The 15,902-nt window shown below is 44.3% G+C and overlaps 1 protein-coding gene across 1 annotated transcript; it reads left to right on the top strand.

Annotated features, from left to right (window-relative positions):
• Window positions 1-1,598: 1,598 nt before the first annotated feature.
• On the top strand, window positions 1,599-8,540 carry tmem222b (transmembrane protein 222b; the record flags this gene model as incomplete). Its single annotated transcript, XM_080515575.1, has 6 exons — window positions 1,599-1,717; window positions 3,053-3,137; window positions 5,339-5,370; window positions 6,208-6,304; window positions 6,387-6,517; window positions 8,433-8,540. The coding sequence occupies 6 exons, from the start codon at window positions 1,599-1,601 to the stop codon at window positions 8,518-8,520; spliced, it is 552 nt and encodes a 183-aa protein (XP_080371701.1). The 3' UTR covers window positions 8,521-8,540.
• Window positions 8,541-15,902: the final 7,362 nt, after the last annotated feature.

The raw sequence follows: 15,902 nt of genomic DNA, 5'->3' as shown, positions 1-15,902 counted from the left end.
ATCCCAACAAGTCCAAGCTTATTATTATTTATGCTACTACGTACTTGTTAATGTTGTTGAATTTAAACAATTGGTCGTACTATTGGGGCTTTGTGCTTCTCTTGGAAACCCTGAGTCATGAGCGCTCACTGTGATCCGCCTACACATGCTGCACTTATTGATGTTTGGGTTTGCACTGCAGGGTGTGTCTGCTGATTTGAGCTTTCTGAGTGTTTCATTTTAACAAAAGACTATTTCAGACTCTCTATTTATTAAAAACAAGTGATCCAAGGAACATAAATTGCAATTTTTGAATAAAAAGTTAAAAATAATTATGAGGAGAAGCGTTGTTTCATCACACACTGGGGAAATTCAACCGTTACAGCAGCTCCAAGGTAGATGAATATAAATCAGAATCCCACAATATGCAGAGGAGTATTTATTTTCTACTTTATCACGACCCTGCAGTAGTCGGATGTGTCAGCGAGGTGATGAGACTGAGTACAGAGGCTGTGGACAAGTTTGTCACTGAGTGTGAGCAGAAATATCTGCAGCTCAATGTGACAAAGGCCAAAGAGCTGGAGGAGGACCTGAGGAGGGACAGGGTGTCTGTGTCCTCCGTCCCTCTCCGATGTTGAGTTCCTTCAACATCTGCTGCATCTGACAGGCCGAGGGTGGGCGACACCAACAGGCTCAACAAATGAATCAGAAGCAGTGTTACTCACATTCACTCATACACACAGGCAGTAGTGGAAGGAAGTTACCATGTCAGGCGTTCAATCCCTCCAATAGGAGCAACTTGGGGCTCAGAGATGGGGAATCAAATCTGCAATACCCCAATTGAGAGACAACCACCCTAACAACTGAACCAAGGCCACAGATATATTTTAGTCTATTATTGTATTCCATGTGGTGTAACAGCAGTGCTGTAAATTAATTTCCCTCTGAGGTTAATAAGGTGTAACTACATTCTATTTGAGTCTATTCTATACACCTACTCTTATGTGTGATGGCTTTAAGGATGTACAATATTATACAAGTGTGCAGTCATATCCAAGTAATTATGAATTATATGATGTGATGTTACAAAATCATGAATACTCAACATAAGGGTTTTTTTCCTCCCTGTTGCAAAACCAGTTTTACGTCATTTCAAAATAAGAAAGAAACCTGGTACTTTTGTGAGGGAAAATAGTTACAAAAGTAGTCATTCATGAAAATATCTTCTTTTTTTTTAAGTGAACTAATATTAAAAACCACAATTAAAGACAATAAGTGGCTTGTTTGAGAGAGAAAAAAACGTGGTATTACACTTTGGTCGTTGTCACAGAAACTGGACTTTTTCTTGGTGAGCTTTTCAAAGTAGGAGAAAGTATATGATCAGTGAACATTTAATAAGATCAAACGTTGTTTGCGTTACAATTTTGAACAGATATAAATATAAAACAATCATTTTATACAAACGTGTCACAGTTATATTTTGCTTACGCGACGTAAACGTGAACAACAGTAGTAGTTTGTGTTACTTTGGAGGTCCGCACCCAGCGTCCGGTTTGGTCGTGCTCCCGGCTTGACGGAAGCTGAGTGGGACAAATGAAGTTCACGCGCTACAGCTGGTGATGGCGGATGTTGTGGAGAAAGACACCATGAAGAATTATCAGATAGCGTCCGAGAAAATCAACCCGGGCATCAGCCGCTACCCGCACTGCATCGTCTGGACGCCCATCCCCGTGCTGTCGTGAGTATCCGTCGCCGCGTTGTGAAGGGCGAGAGCTGCGGGAGTGACAGCTGTGGGGAGCTTAGCTTTAGCATCCTGTGTTTCGGATTAACTGGTTTCCCTGTTAACTGGTGACCGACTTCTTACACTGGCGCCTGTCACAACAGATGTTAAAATTCCGTCGAAACTAAGTAGTTGTCCTGGTGAGTGCCTTGTTTAATCGTATTTACAGTAAATACTAAGTGTTGTGGCTCTTATTTTAACATCTGCTCTGACTAGTGTCTTGTGGCAGAAGTCGGTCGTCGGTTAACAAGGGAACCAGTTGATCCGTAACACCGTCAGGGAGCTTCATGTTGTTGCTGCTTCTTCCTGGTTGTTGTTTTTTCACTCTGCTGCTGTCAGGAGGCGGCGAAGTTAAATTGATCGCTCACAACTTAACCACACATCTATCGCTTGCGTGTATATGTGCAGGAAAACTATGAAAGTGGCTGTGATACTAACTGCAACTTGACATCATTGCTAAAATGAATCACTCTGTGTCTTTTCGAGTTATACAAACACTTTCTCACCCAGATCTTCTGTCTACGAGTCCATTTTAACCTTGGAGATATCGCAGAGGTTTGACCAACTGTAGACCCCCATACTTTAATATCTCGTTCATTTACTGTGGCGCCTCCTTCAATGACGCAAGACGTGCTTTTCCCATTTGGTTGCGTTCGTGTGACTAAAATGCAAAGAATTCACACAGATCTGTTGATAAACATGTTATCATCCATAAACCAACACGCAGATGAAATTACGTGTTTAATGTTGATTAAACTGTTGCACAACATCGCCACAAACCTGAAACTGTGTCATACTAGAACTTCTAATAACCTTCTTATGATTCAAACGGTTTTCATTATTCTGTCTGTTCAGTGATCTTATGTTCACTTCTGAAACTTTTCCACATGGTCACATGTATTTTTCACACTTAGTGTTATCAAATTCCCAGTTTCTTATTTCCCTTTGAATGTTTTCTACTCTTCAATTCTGGCTCTTTTCTTTCAGTTCTTTACTCTATTATTAAAAAAAATTCAAGTCTGCGCTTATTTCCAGTCGTTCACAAAGTTTTTACCAAATCTTTGACTTTTATCCTTCATTAAAGGTGTCTTAAAAATTTAATCAAACTGAAAAGATTAAAGATAATAAAGGCAAATTGGACACGGGATCATTCCAGCCTGATTTTCCGAGGTAGATAAATTGTGAGTTGTGGTAAAAATGCAAGTCCAGTTGATGAAAAACAGATAAGTGTATGAAAATGTGCAGACCTGTCTTTTCCCTCATCTCAATCGGGTTAACTGTCCTTCCATCCAGATGGCTGTTTCCCTTCATCGGTCATATGGGAATCTGCACTTCCACCGGAGTCATCCGAGACTTCGCCGGACCATATTTTGTCTCGGTGAGTGAAGAACACAGAGCGGCTGTTTTGTATGCAATATATGGCACGTATAGTTGCAGAATTCCTCTTTGGTCTCAATTTAAGGTTACGTTTCCTGACATTGCATTGTTTTTTATTATAATTTCAGAAAAGTTTTAGCATTTCTTCAACATTTTGGAAAACGACGTCCGTTTAAATGGAAATGGCAGAAAAGCTGAAATCGATGTAGTTATCATGCCAGGCCAGTTGGAGCTGTTGGTTGTTCTTGTATTGAAACATTTTGGATCATTTTGTGGTGTTTTCTGTGGTTATTGCCACGAAAAAACTTTTTGCTGAAACTACAATTCGGCTTAATACCCGAATTACATGAAATCTTCTATCTATCTATCTATCTTTAAAATCTCAGAATCACTTAATTCATTCCTGGGGGAATTCTTTAGCAACGCAACACAAACAGCAATTTTTCTGTCACCCACGCAACACAAATGATTGGGACTATTTTCAGAGAGTTTAGCGTGGAGGAGGACGCAGCTTCATGGAGATGTGAATCTCCTGCTACAGCCTGGAGGAGCTGCTGTTCATTGTTTTGATGTCAGAACTGTTCTCCTGGAGAGCTGCAGTTTTAAAACGGTGACCTCTGGCGGCAGAGCGACGCCTCGCTGTACAACGGCTTTGCAAACATCCACATTGATGCGTTGCTTTGTGCTGATTTGAGCATAAAATACGTCCAAACAGCGAACATGTCATAAAAAATTGAAAAGCACAGTGCTGCTACGCGGCCGGAAATCCATCCCACAGTTTGTAGCCAGCAGGGAAACACTGTGGAGTCGTTTCAGCAACAGTAAAGCAGACGAGGCTTCATGGATTGGAAATCTCTGCAGGTTGGAACATAAATTTCCAATCCATGAATTATGTTTGTATCGGAACCCGTTATTAATACTGGATTGGCTCGGCTCCATTCCTATTGGCCGTTTTGGGTTCGACCCCTCGTTGCGTTGTAAAGACTTCCCGTAAAGGAGATCAGCGGTAAAGACGGTTTCTCTCTGTATGAGACCTTCAGGATCCGGCTTTACGATGCTGCAATGACTTCAGGCCGATTGTGTTAAAAACGACACAGATGTTGAAATTGTGGAAAGCTAAAATCCCTCTTGGTTGTTTCCCCTGGAGGGGCTGGTTGCCCCCGCGGTCACCTGAGGCTGGTGGATGTAAAGTGAGACGGGAGGTGAGCGCTGAAGGTGTCCACTGAAAACCTGCTGGGGGTGTCAAACACCCGCCCATTCATCATTCAGCAGAGTTGGAGGTCAAATACCCCGACGCTGGTACTTTCACTGCAGCTCTGAAACATCGCGGGCTCATCTTTTCCTCCACGTTTGTATTCGGGAGGCAAGTTTAGTTTCTGCAACGAGATGGAGTTCAAGGAGACTTTTCAACGGCCTGAAGAGAATAACTTGTTTTCACATTAACTGAAAGCTGATAAAGAATCAAGTGAAGGGAAATAAATAAATCTTTAACCACTTGGCCCTGATACTTTCTTTGTCAACATGTTGAGTCGTCATGGGAACTCGACACGAGTTTCCATGACGAGGCTCCGCCCTGTGGGTGCAGCTTTTGTCTGATAAAGAAAAAAAGAAAAGCCAAGTTCCGGTGCAGGAAGCAAACTGATCCAGAGGAACAACATAACACCATCTTTATCTCTTTTACACTTCACATCAAGATACATTAGCCACCGGATGGAGACCTGGCGTGTCAAACATTTGGTCTCTTAAGGCGTTCGTCTGACATTTTTGCATTTTTCATTTCAGAAAGGTTTTGTTGTACAGAAATGTGTTGAAAATGACGTCCGGTGACACAGAAGGGAATAAAAAGCTAAAAACAAAAGAAATACATCTACGCGTTTTCAAAAAGCAGCGTTTCCGCAACGTTTTTCAAAAAGTTCCTCTTTGGGAGCCAATAATGCAAGTAGCATCAGAAAAAACTCAATGTTGTGGACACACATTGAAGAACTTCTGAGGTCGCAACTTAAAATGGACTCATTATTAAACATGTAATGTCAGATTTCACAATCATGATCAATATTTATGAGATTTTTGTTTGGGTTAAAACATTGTTTGATGTCGTTTGTATCCTGAAACTAAAAGGTCGTATCAGCAGACTATTATATAAATAGTATTTGATCTATTTTGTATTTTGTTTTGAATTTCTTTTTTTGTGTGTTCCTGCAGGAAGACAACATGGCTTTTGGAAGACCGACAAAGTGAGTGAATATATTTTTATTTATAACAAAGCCATACTTTGTCTTTTTCTACATAATATTAATAATAATAATAATAATATATGGAAGTAAAACTGTGCCATCAGATTCTGAATTTTTTTACCATTGAAATCAGACTTTGAATTTTAAAAGCTGTCGAATTTCAAGTACGTATCTTTTTTTGCTTCTGATTTTTTTTTTTCAACGTCTAAAAATATTCAGTGTGTAAAAATTCATCTGAAAAAAAAAAAATTCAGCTGCAAAACAGCCAGAATCTCTGCCATCAGGACGATGCAATCAATACCTGTCTCGTTCAGCCAACATCCAATCAAGGGAAGCTTTGTTGGTCACGTGACAAACAAAGCTTCCATTAATTGGATGAATTTTGTTTGCAGCTGAATTTTTAGACACATTGAATTTTTACACACTGAATATTTTTAGACGTTGAAAAAAAGAATCAAAAACAAAAAAAGATACTTACTTGAAATTCGACAGCTTTTAAAATTCAAAGTGTGATTTCGATGGTAAAAAAAATTCAGAGTTACAAATTCGAATTCAGAATCTGATGGCAGTTTTACTTCCATAATAATAATAAATGTATTTATAATGCACTTTGCATTTAAACATTCTCCAAGTGCTCCAGGAAACATATAAAAGGTAAGTTATAAAGTCTAAATTAAAAAATGCATTGGGATTATTGTGTTCAAAAGGAACATAAGAGACTCAAGAGAAGACCTTTTTTAAACTGCAGGTTTTTAGAGTTTGTTTAAAAGCGTGTAGTTTGTGTGGCCCTCTGGTGGTCAGTGAGGGCGTCTGACCCCCCGTCCCGTCCCCCACCAGGTACTGGATGCTGGACGTCAGTAAAGTCTACGCCAGCGGCTCCAACGCCTGGGACACGGCGGTGCACGACGCCTCCGAGGAGTACAAGCACAGGATGGTAAAGAAAATGCCGAGTCGGGGTTTCCGGGATTCGCCGGATCGTCGTGCTAATCTGCTGGCGACCTCTTGTTTCCTCTCAGCACAACCTGTGCTGCGACAACTGTCACTCCCACGTGGCCATGGCTCTGAATCTGATGCGCTACGAGAACAGCACCTCGTGGAACATGGTGAAGCTCTGCCTCCTCGTCCTCGTCCACGGGAAACATGTCAGGTGAGACCAGCTCCAGTACGCGTACAGAGAGGCCAACAGGAAGTGGTCTTCATCTGAGGAATTACAGAATATACATGACAAGACATGATGGTACAATATTGAAAAAAATAATTCACAAAGACGGCAACGTTTTGAAAATGGTGTAATTCTCCTTTTGGACCACTAGAGGTGCTGTTTATATGTACTACACTTATTAATGCATGTCATTTTGTTCCCGTCAGTATTTGGTTGTAAGAAATAAGATGGTGATCCAGACGCTGGTGATCCAGACCATGGTGATCCAGACCATGGTGATCCAGACCATGGTAATCCAGACCATGGTGATCCAGACCATGGTGTAATAAATGTTTACTTGAATGGAGAAGCTCTAAATTCCAGAGTGACCAGCACCAGTGTGCTGGATTCCTTCATTGTTTGTGTCCAACGTCTCGTGCAGAAGAACTTCATACCTCGTGCAGCGATTCAGAAAAGTTGCGTTTTCACTGCAAACGCTGGTTGCCATAGTAACGACAGGGTCAACAATGATCGATCCTGTATCATCAGTAGGACATTTTCATGAAATGACTCCCGTCTCAGGACACGACAACCTTTTCAAGTGAAAACTCAGGACTTTGTTGTATTTGGTGTGTGTGGTCACATGTGGTCATACGACAACCACTGGAAATGCAACTTTTTGAAAACACAACTTCTTGGAAATACTTTGTCTCCTGGGAAACGGGGGGGAAATGCAATTTTTCTGAATGCTGCTACTGCACATGTACACGGTGGTAAATAGTTTTATAGTTGAGTCACCGTAGTAATAATAATAATAACAATTAAACTTTGTCTTCAGTCCATACAAATGTCTGTGTTCTCGCAATTGTTCATGTTTATGTCGTGTTGTTCTCTGTGTGCTTGTATGTGTATCGTTTCATAACAAAAACAACAAACAGCACCGACTGCATCGTTTTCAAAACGTTGCCATGACAACACGAGACTAAAATGAAACTGAAACTAAAATGCAGCGACGACGCGTTTAACACTCCCGTCCCTCCTCCCGTCCCTCCGCTCTTCTCTCCTGTCCCATCCTTCCTCCCATCCCTCCTTCTGTCCCACCTTGCCCCGCCCCTCCTCTCATCCCTCGTCCCGTTCTCCTGTCCCTCCTCCTTCCGGCCTTCCTCCTCTCGTCCCTCCTCCTGTCCCACCTCGTCCCGTCCTGCCCCTCCTCCTCCCCTCCCTCCTCTCCATCCCTTGTGCCATCCCCCCATCCCTCCTCCTTCCGCCCCTCCTCCTCCCGTCCCTCGTCCCGTCCCGTCCTGCCCCTCCTCCTCCCGTTCCTCTTGTCCCACATCCTGCCCCTCCTCCTCCCATCCCTCCTCCCATCCTTCTTTCTGTCCCTCCTCCTCCCGTCTTTCCTCTTTTGCCTCCTCGTCCCATCCGTCAACCCATTCCTCCTTCCTCCTCCCGTCCCTCATCCCATGTCCCATCCCTCTTGTCCCTCCTCCTCTCGTCCCTCCTCCTGTCCCATTTTGTCCCGTCCTGCCCCTCCTCCTCCTGTCCCTCCTCTCCATCCCTTGTGCCATTCTCCCATCCCTCCTCCTCCCATCCTTCCTCGCATGCCTCCTCATCCCATCCATCCCCCCATCCCTCCTCCTTTTGCCTTTCCTCCTGCCCATCCCTTGTCCCGTCCCTCATCCTGCCCCTCCTCCCGTCCCTCATGTCCCTCCTCCTCCCGTCCCTCGTCCCACCCCTCCCCTCTCCGGTCCCTCCTCTCCATCCCTCGTGCCGTCCTCCCATCCTTCCTCTCGTGCCTCCTCGTCCCATCCTTCAACCCATCCCTCCTTCCTCCTCCCGTCCCTCATCCTCCCGTCCCTCCTCCTCCCGTCCCACCCCTCCCGTCCCTCCTCCTCCCGTCCCACCCCTCCCGTCCCTCCAGCTGCGCCGGCTTCCTGAAGACCTGGCTGCCTTTCCTGATGCTCCTGGGCGTCGTCCTCACCGTGGCGCTGGCGTTCAACCTGCGGTGACCTGGGAGGTGGGTGGAGGACGCAGCGGGAGCACGTCCCCCCACCCCCCCTCGCTGGGGTCAGATGTGGACGCTGACCTTGTGAACAACAGAGGGGGGGGGGTGGTCCGGCACACGGTAACTGAGGAGATATTCTATATAGACCAACAAAGTACTGTCTTCTGGGAGACAGTTGCTGGACGTGACTGTCCACGTGGTGTTTGGAGACAGAACTGGAATCCATCCCCCAACATGCATCGCTCCTCCGCCTGCAGCGACCGGGCCCACAGCCGGAACTCGCCACGGTGTGTCTTCACTAACGGTTAAAACTGCTTCAGCTCTCTCTCTGAGGGGAAACATCTCCATGCCTTAATGTTCGATTGTCTTTCTTGACCTAATATATCTGGGGCTTAGCTCTCACGACTCCGTGCTTCCCGGGTGACATTTTTCTACCATGGGAGCACGAGGTGTTTAAATCTCCGCTGCCTTTCCGGGGAGTCGGCGGCTCGGCCTGGCCGGTTCCAACGTGGCTCTTCCACGCCGCCGCCACTTCTGCCGAAACACGCAAAAGCAGTTTGTGTTTTATATGCAGGTTCTTATTCACGCGTGAGCTTCTGTGTCGGATATCAAGCGTCTTTCTCAGCGACACTCGCGTTGCCCACATTGCCTCACGGTACGATTCACTGATTGTAACTCAATGAATGTGGCTGCGTTTGATATCCGGAGAAACGGAGCCGCTTCAGGTTTTCTGGTCATGTGCCAAATGGAGGAGGAGGTTGTTGGACCGACTGCCAAGTTACACACTGAAAAGATCGAAGGTCCTTCAAATGTTTTGTTTGTCAGGATTGGTCAGTTAGTTTTCGTCAGTCCTGCAGGTCTAAAGGGTCCAAACACGCGACACGACCAAGCTGAAGCTGAGCTTCTCACCACAACCAAACCTGAAGGTCACAGCAGGCTGGAGGCTGGAGTCTCTGTTTCCAGAGCATGACTTCCAAACTAAACTTCTTTCCTTTCTGGGCTCTGTGTCGACGAGCCGGTGAGAGGAACGTTCTCCAATGCCTTCAGAAATTGATGTGTTGATGAGGGACCAGTTTTATTAAAACATTGAGAATCCAGGAAACTGTGGAGGTGGACTGATGGAAACCTGCTGGTCGGATTGAACCAATCTTTTTCTTTCTTTAACCCTTTTCTTTTTTTCCCCTTTTGTCATTTTTTCTTTTCTTTCTTTATTTATCATTCTCTATTTTTTCTTTATCCTTTTTTGTCTCTCTTCCTCTTTTTTTATTTATTTTTTCCTTTCTTTGTCTTTCTCGTCTTTTTTTTCCTTTTCTATTTTTGATTTTTGGATGAAAAAAAGGGAATCAGACAATTCTTGTGTTCTTCAGTCCTGGAGAGGTTTTATTTTCTTCTGGGTTTTTTTTTTGTTTTTGTGGAGAAAAGTTGAAGTCGGTGCCTACAGAGTTGCGTCTCGCCTCTCGTTGAATAAGTCCAGACGATGGTTGGCACTCGCGCTCCGTTGCCATGGCTGTTTGCGAGCAGATTCAAATCCCCTCATTGTTTGCAATCAAACAGAAACAAGGAGGGGGGGGGGAGGCCGGCTCTTTGTCTGCGCCACTGCCAGAAGCAGCAGGTAGCTGGGATCCTCAGCACCCCCCCTCCCCAAACCCCCCCACCGCAGCTCCATCCCACTGTTTCCCACCTTTCCACTGAACGTTGAAGGGTCAGCGTTGTTCCCCCAATCATCCGGAGCGTCTTCTGGGCGAAGGGGTTTTGAACCGCAGGGTTGGCGCTGTGCCATTTTTTTTTTTTCTCCACTCTGACCTCCCCCCCGGCTGGATCGGCGGCATTTCGTCTTGGTCCGTCCGTCTCACCTGTAATATGTGTGAGGTGACGTCACGCTCCCATCAGGTGCTCTCCTCGCTCGCTTCAGATCCCCAACGACTCTCTCTCGTGCCTCGGCGAGCGAGTCTGAGCGGCGACGAGTGTGTGTTTGTATGAAAAAGTGTTGGAAAGATGTGGCTCGTCGCCGTGGCAATGAAGTGTGTGGTTGTGATTATCATCAGAAATGAGGGCTGTGTGTTTACTGAGGATCGTTCCAGCATCAGAGGAGAGTTCCAGGCCTTTACACACCAGAGGCTGAAGTCAAACAGCCAGAATCTGTCAGATTGTCAGATTATTTCATCCACAGCTAAAAGTTGGATTCTCAATGTTCTACTGAAGACGTTTGGGACTCGTGCCATCCTCCACTGAAGCTCCATTATCAGTGCTGCCAAATTGAAACCTTTCTGGTGACTGTGTGCTGCTTTCTAGTTACGACAGTGCTCAGGATTCCTGGAATACCATCACTTCCTCTCGGAAACCAGGTGTGTCACCTTCCAGGGAATCGTCACGCAGGAAGTCGTAAAATCAAACATTCAACTTCAATCTGTCCGATCACATTCGATTCTGGTTCAGACTGATGGAAAACTTTCAAACACTGCTAACCTAATGAAACCTGATGAGTTTTATTTATTAAATTCTACAACATGGGGGTGGGGGGGGGGGGGGGGGGGGGGTAGGAATCCTACTATCTGGAGACTGGAAAGCTAAACACTACGAGATTGCCATCTTCTTCAATCTTTATTTGTTTCTTGACTTTTTTTTTGGCAGAATATTGTAAATGTGGTTGTTTCTACCCGCAGATAGAAAAGTTCTGCTGTGTTTTCATTTGAAGGTCATTTCACAGCATGGACTTTTCTAAACATGTGTTTAAGCCCCACTTATCATATGAAAACTCACAAAACCGATTTGTTTCGCAAACTAGAGCCAAAAGGATTCTCCATGTTTCATTCATCATTTCATTTATTTGTCTTTGTATAAGTACTTGTGCCAAAAATAACAATAAAGCAGCACTCCATCAAATTTACAATAATGACGGGGAGCCAAACAAAAATACTTTGCTTCTATTTAGTTACTAAACATTAAAGAAGAAAAAGTAATGAGCTAATGTTTTGAAGTAAATCAACATTACTCTGGATTAAAAAAGAATCCTCTTTGGTGTTGAACATAAAGCAGCAGTAGTTTGCAAAATACTGCTCTATGATGGATAAATGAAAGGTTTACATGACGATGGTGCTGAACGTGCAACTTTTTGAAAATGGCGTCCACGGTGGAACTTTTGGTGAACCCTCCAACTCTCGTCTCCATGGAAACGGGGGTGGGGAAATGCAAAACACAACTTTTTCGAAAAACGCTGCAGGTGTGATCGTCAGCCGGCATGATGTCCGCATCGCCTTCAGCGTTTCTGCCATTTTCACTTAAAGGGACAGTTCTCAAAACGTTGCCGTGGAAATGTGAAACTTTTCTGAAACAAAAACGATGCGTTTTCATTTGCACCTCAAAGCAAGATCTTCACTAAGAATACTCGTACAAACATCTAAATTTGGTAGTTTCTGGAAATTAGTGTAAACATTTAAGACAAAAACCTCCAAACAAGCTGTTTTATAATGACTATAAAAGCCTTTAAAATGCTTTTCGCTGAGAAGTAATCTGAGGTGGGGTGTTTTTCTTTTCGTTATCGAGTAAGAAAAACAGTTGGAAGTTGTGTGTAAAGGCCTGGAGCGGACTGGGAGGGAGCGTCGCCTCACTTAGAGAGTGTGTGTATTATTCTGCACAGGAGGGGAAAAGAATTGGAAATGTGCTCATCACTCCTTAAGTGCTGTGACATTTTACATGTGTGTCTGGACGGAGTGAGCAGCAGCAGAGACAAAGAGGAGAAACGTCTTTGTCTCGGTAATTGCGCTAAACGTCTTGGAAAAGCGGGAGACAAAACTGCGGCGGTGAATGTCCAGCTTGTCCTTTTAAGACGCGGCTCATTCATTACAGCTAATGAATGAACGGCCCTTTGAGATCAGCTGATCTCCAACATAAAACACCGCCACGTCATTACTACTGCTTCCGACAGAAAGTGGACGGCGAGGGAAGCGGCTCCTTTTAACAAACTGAGTGAAGATCCTCTGAATGGTGTGAGCGCCTTCCTGCTGCGGTGCCTTGTCGTCTCCAGGATCCAGGTCCTGGAATGTGGAGACCTGCCGTCCCGTCCACAAAAGACAGCCGGGACGCCGTTATTAGTGCCACTATCCATATATACTCATACCAGCCTGCAATTTAAGAAGAAGAAAACCCTCTTTTGTTTCTTTAATCCCTCCAAAATGTCTTTTATGCTGCGGATCACACGGCGTGGGGGGGGGGGGGGGGGGGGGGGGGATGTGTGTATGACTTACAGCTTTAACGCCAATAAAAATGTTTATTATTGTACAAGTTTGTCGGACTTCTTTCGTTGAATTATGACCCAGGCTGTTTCTGTTGGATGGGAAGCGACTACGTTGATATTACAAGACTCTGGAGACGTTCCATCACACATCAACGCTTCCCAGTTAGGCACAACACACACACACACACACACACACACACATAAATACATGGGAAGCGTTATTATTATAGGTAGAATAGAATAGAGCTTTATTCCTCCCCAGGGGGAAACACAAACTTACAACAGCTCAAGGTAAAAAGGTGCAGAAATTATCAAATTAAAGAATTAAAATATGTAAACATATGTAAATATCTAAATGAGCAAAAAAAAAAGAGCACAAAAAATAGAATAAGAAAAAAGAAAAAGCCAGTAAAAAAGAAAGAAATCCTCTAACAATAGAGTAAATTGACAGAATTGATATACACGCAGTGTAAATAGGTAGAAATAGGATGAGAAATAGCCAATATTAACTTTGATCGCTATATATATATATATGTTTTTAGTCTTTTCTGTGAAGGTTTGAATGGGACGTGTGTAAAAATACATTGCTATTCATCCGAGGTCACTGAAATGTTACTAATTATTCTAATAAGGCATCTAAATGTGAAGTGTCTATCTGGGACGACGCCTCTATAGAGACTCGTTCCTGCAGGAATCCTCAGAAGGTGTCAGAATAAACATTGGAGGAAGACGAGGGGAAGCCGGTTGCTGCTTTGATATTCCAGTCAAATGACTTTTTTTTTTAAAAAGGTCCCACTTGGTGGCCCTTTATCCTGCTGAGCATCACAGGATTCATGAAAAGGGGGATCAAAGGCTCTAAAGTCTGGCCCCAGAGACTCCCCTCCCCCTGGATCACCACACCACCTGGGTGGAGGGGTGGAGGGGGGGGCGCATTCTTCAGGGTAAAGGTCTTCCAGCTCAGGAATTCTCGCAAGCGTCTTTTAAACTGACTCATCCCATCGAGCTCTAGGAACCAAACGGCGTCTTCCCACATAGGTTCCTTATTATAATAAGTTAATTGTAACGTCTCAGTGACCGGGGATTAATAGTAAAGTATTTTTACACATAGTTCCTTTGAAAATCTATTTCAATATCGTTTCTGGTCAACAGATTCCAAAAGGATCTTAAAATCCAATAAAAGTTGCTAAAGTGTAAGATGACACACAGCGTGTGTTACTTTGGTTGATGTCCCAATAAATGTGACACTGAAGGATTTAGTTACTCCGTACAATCGTTAAAAACAAGGATTATTACAGGGATGCTGGTGACAAACTTTCACTTGAAGATGAAGTAAAGCAGGTCTTCATCGATGGGCAACATCTTCATTATATTTGATATATAAAGTGTTTTTGTTGTTTGGAAGCCGTTTTAAATTCATCTGTTTTTGCTCTGGGATCAAACTAGAAAAGTGTTTTTGTCATGTCGCCTGTTGGCACAAGTTTACAGTTTATATTACTACCAGTTTCAAATGTCATTAGTTTTTATAGTTCTGGTGCTTTTATGTGTTTTTTCAATGAAGGTGAATCCAAACCCTCCATGATGCGTCTGATTTAGACCAGTGATGTCAAACACATTTTATTTCAGCGTCTCTTCCAGCACATTTCATCTTCCAGTGTCCAGACCAGTGAAATAATGCCACAATAACCTTTACATTTCAACCTTCATGTTTTTCTTTGTTGCGAGTCCACATATTGAAAATATTGATATTATTACCAAACTAAGCAATTACTACTGAAAATGGCTAAAATCTCAACATAAAGCCGATTTTAATTAAACCTTCTGCTGCAAAATAGAGTTAAATGTTATAGAAACCATCTCCTTATTGTTGTTTTTATGCACGTTTTTTCAAACAAAGAATAACCTGAGTTTAATAGCAACGTGGTAGCCATTCTCCATTTTTTGGTGTATTTCTGTGGCAGTTACAGCGCCACCTGTAGTCCTGGCTGATGTACTACAACATTACAAGTAAGATCACCGGAGTGTATTTATCTGTCTGTAGGTCTGTTAGCAAGATTACCTCAAAACAACTGCACATGCTTTGTTGAAACTTTGACCACAGAGTCCTGGAAGGTCCTGGAAGGTTCCAGTACATTGTGGAGCTGATCTGGAAACTGGTCTGGGAAAACGCAGTGCTATAAATTAAATGAATAATAAATAAATAAAATAGATTGTTTTGGCTCATGTGGCCAGAACTTATACTCTAAATACATGTTTAACAAAATCAAGGTTTTCTTTACATTTCTTTCGTTTTTTTTTTTTGTTTGTTTGTTTTGTTTGACCATTTTCTTGGTTGTTTGGCTGATTGAAGCTTGTTGCAGGACAGTTTCTGGTCCCGGCCCTCAAGGTTCACACCTGAGAAACTGAGAATCAAGGTGGAAGCTTCTACACCCACTCTGGAGAACTTGGTCCAACACTCCTCCTCCTCCTCCTCCTCCTCCTCTTCCTCCTCCTCTTCCTCCTCCTCCTCCTCCTCCAGGAGGTGAGGAATTAAACTTCTCCTCCTCCATCTCCTCCTCCTCCTCCTCCTCCATCTCCTGCTGCTCCTCCAGGATGTGAGGAGTGACGCTCCTCCTCCTCCTCCTCTTCCTCCTCCTCCTCCAGGAGGTGAGGAATGAAGCTTCTCCTCCTCTTCCTCCTTCTCCTCCTCCAGGGTGTGAGGAGTGAAGCTCCTTCTCCTCCCCCATCTCCTGCTGCTCCTCCTCCTCCTCCTCCTCCTCTAGGATGTGAGGAGTGATGCTCCTCCTCCTCCTCCATCTCCTGCTGCTCCTCCTCCTCCATCTCCTGCTGCTCCTCCTCCTCCAGGATGTGAGGAGTGAAGCTCCTTCTCCTCTTCCTCCTCCTCTTTCACTTCCTCCTCCTCCAGGAGGTGAGGAGTGACCCTCCTCCTCTTCATCCTCCTCCTCCAGGAGGTGACGGGTGATGGCTCTCCTCTTCCTCCTCCTCCTCCTCCAGGATGTGAGGAGTGACCCTCCTCCTCTTCATCCTCCTCCTCCAGGAGGTGAGGGGTGATGGCTCTCCTCTTCCTCCTCCAGGAGGTGAGGAGTGACCCTCCTCCTCCTCCTCCTCCAGGAGGTGAAGGGTGAAGCTCCTCCCTGCAGATCATCACTTCACTC

This window comes from Blennius ocellaris, assembly GCF_963422515.1.
Source record: "Blennius ocellaris genome assembly, chromosome: 20".
NCBI lineage: Eukaryota > Metazoa > Chordata > Actinopteri > Blenniiformes > Blenniidae > Blennius > Blennius ocellaris.
This window is presented reverse-complemented; position numbering and strand designations above follow the sequence as displayed.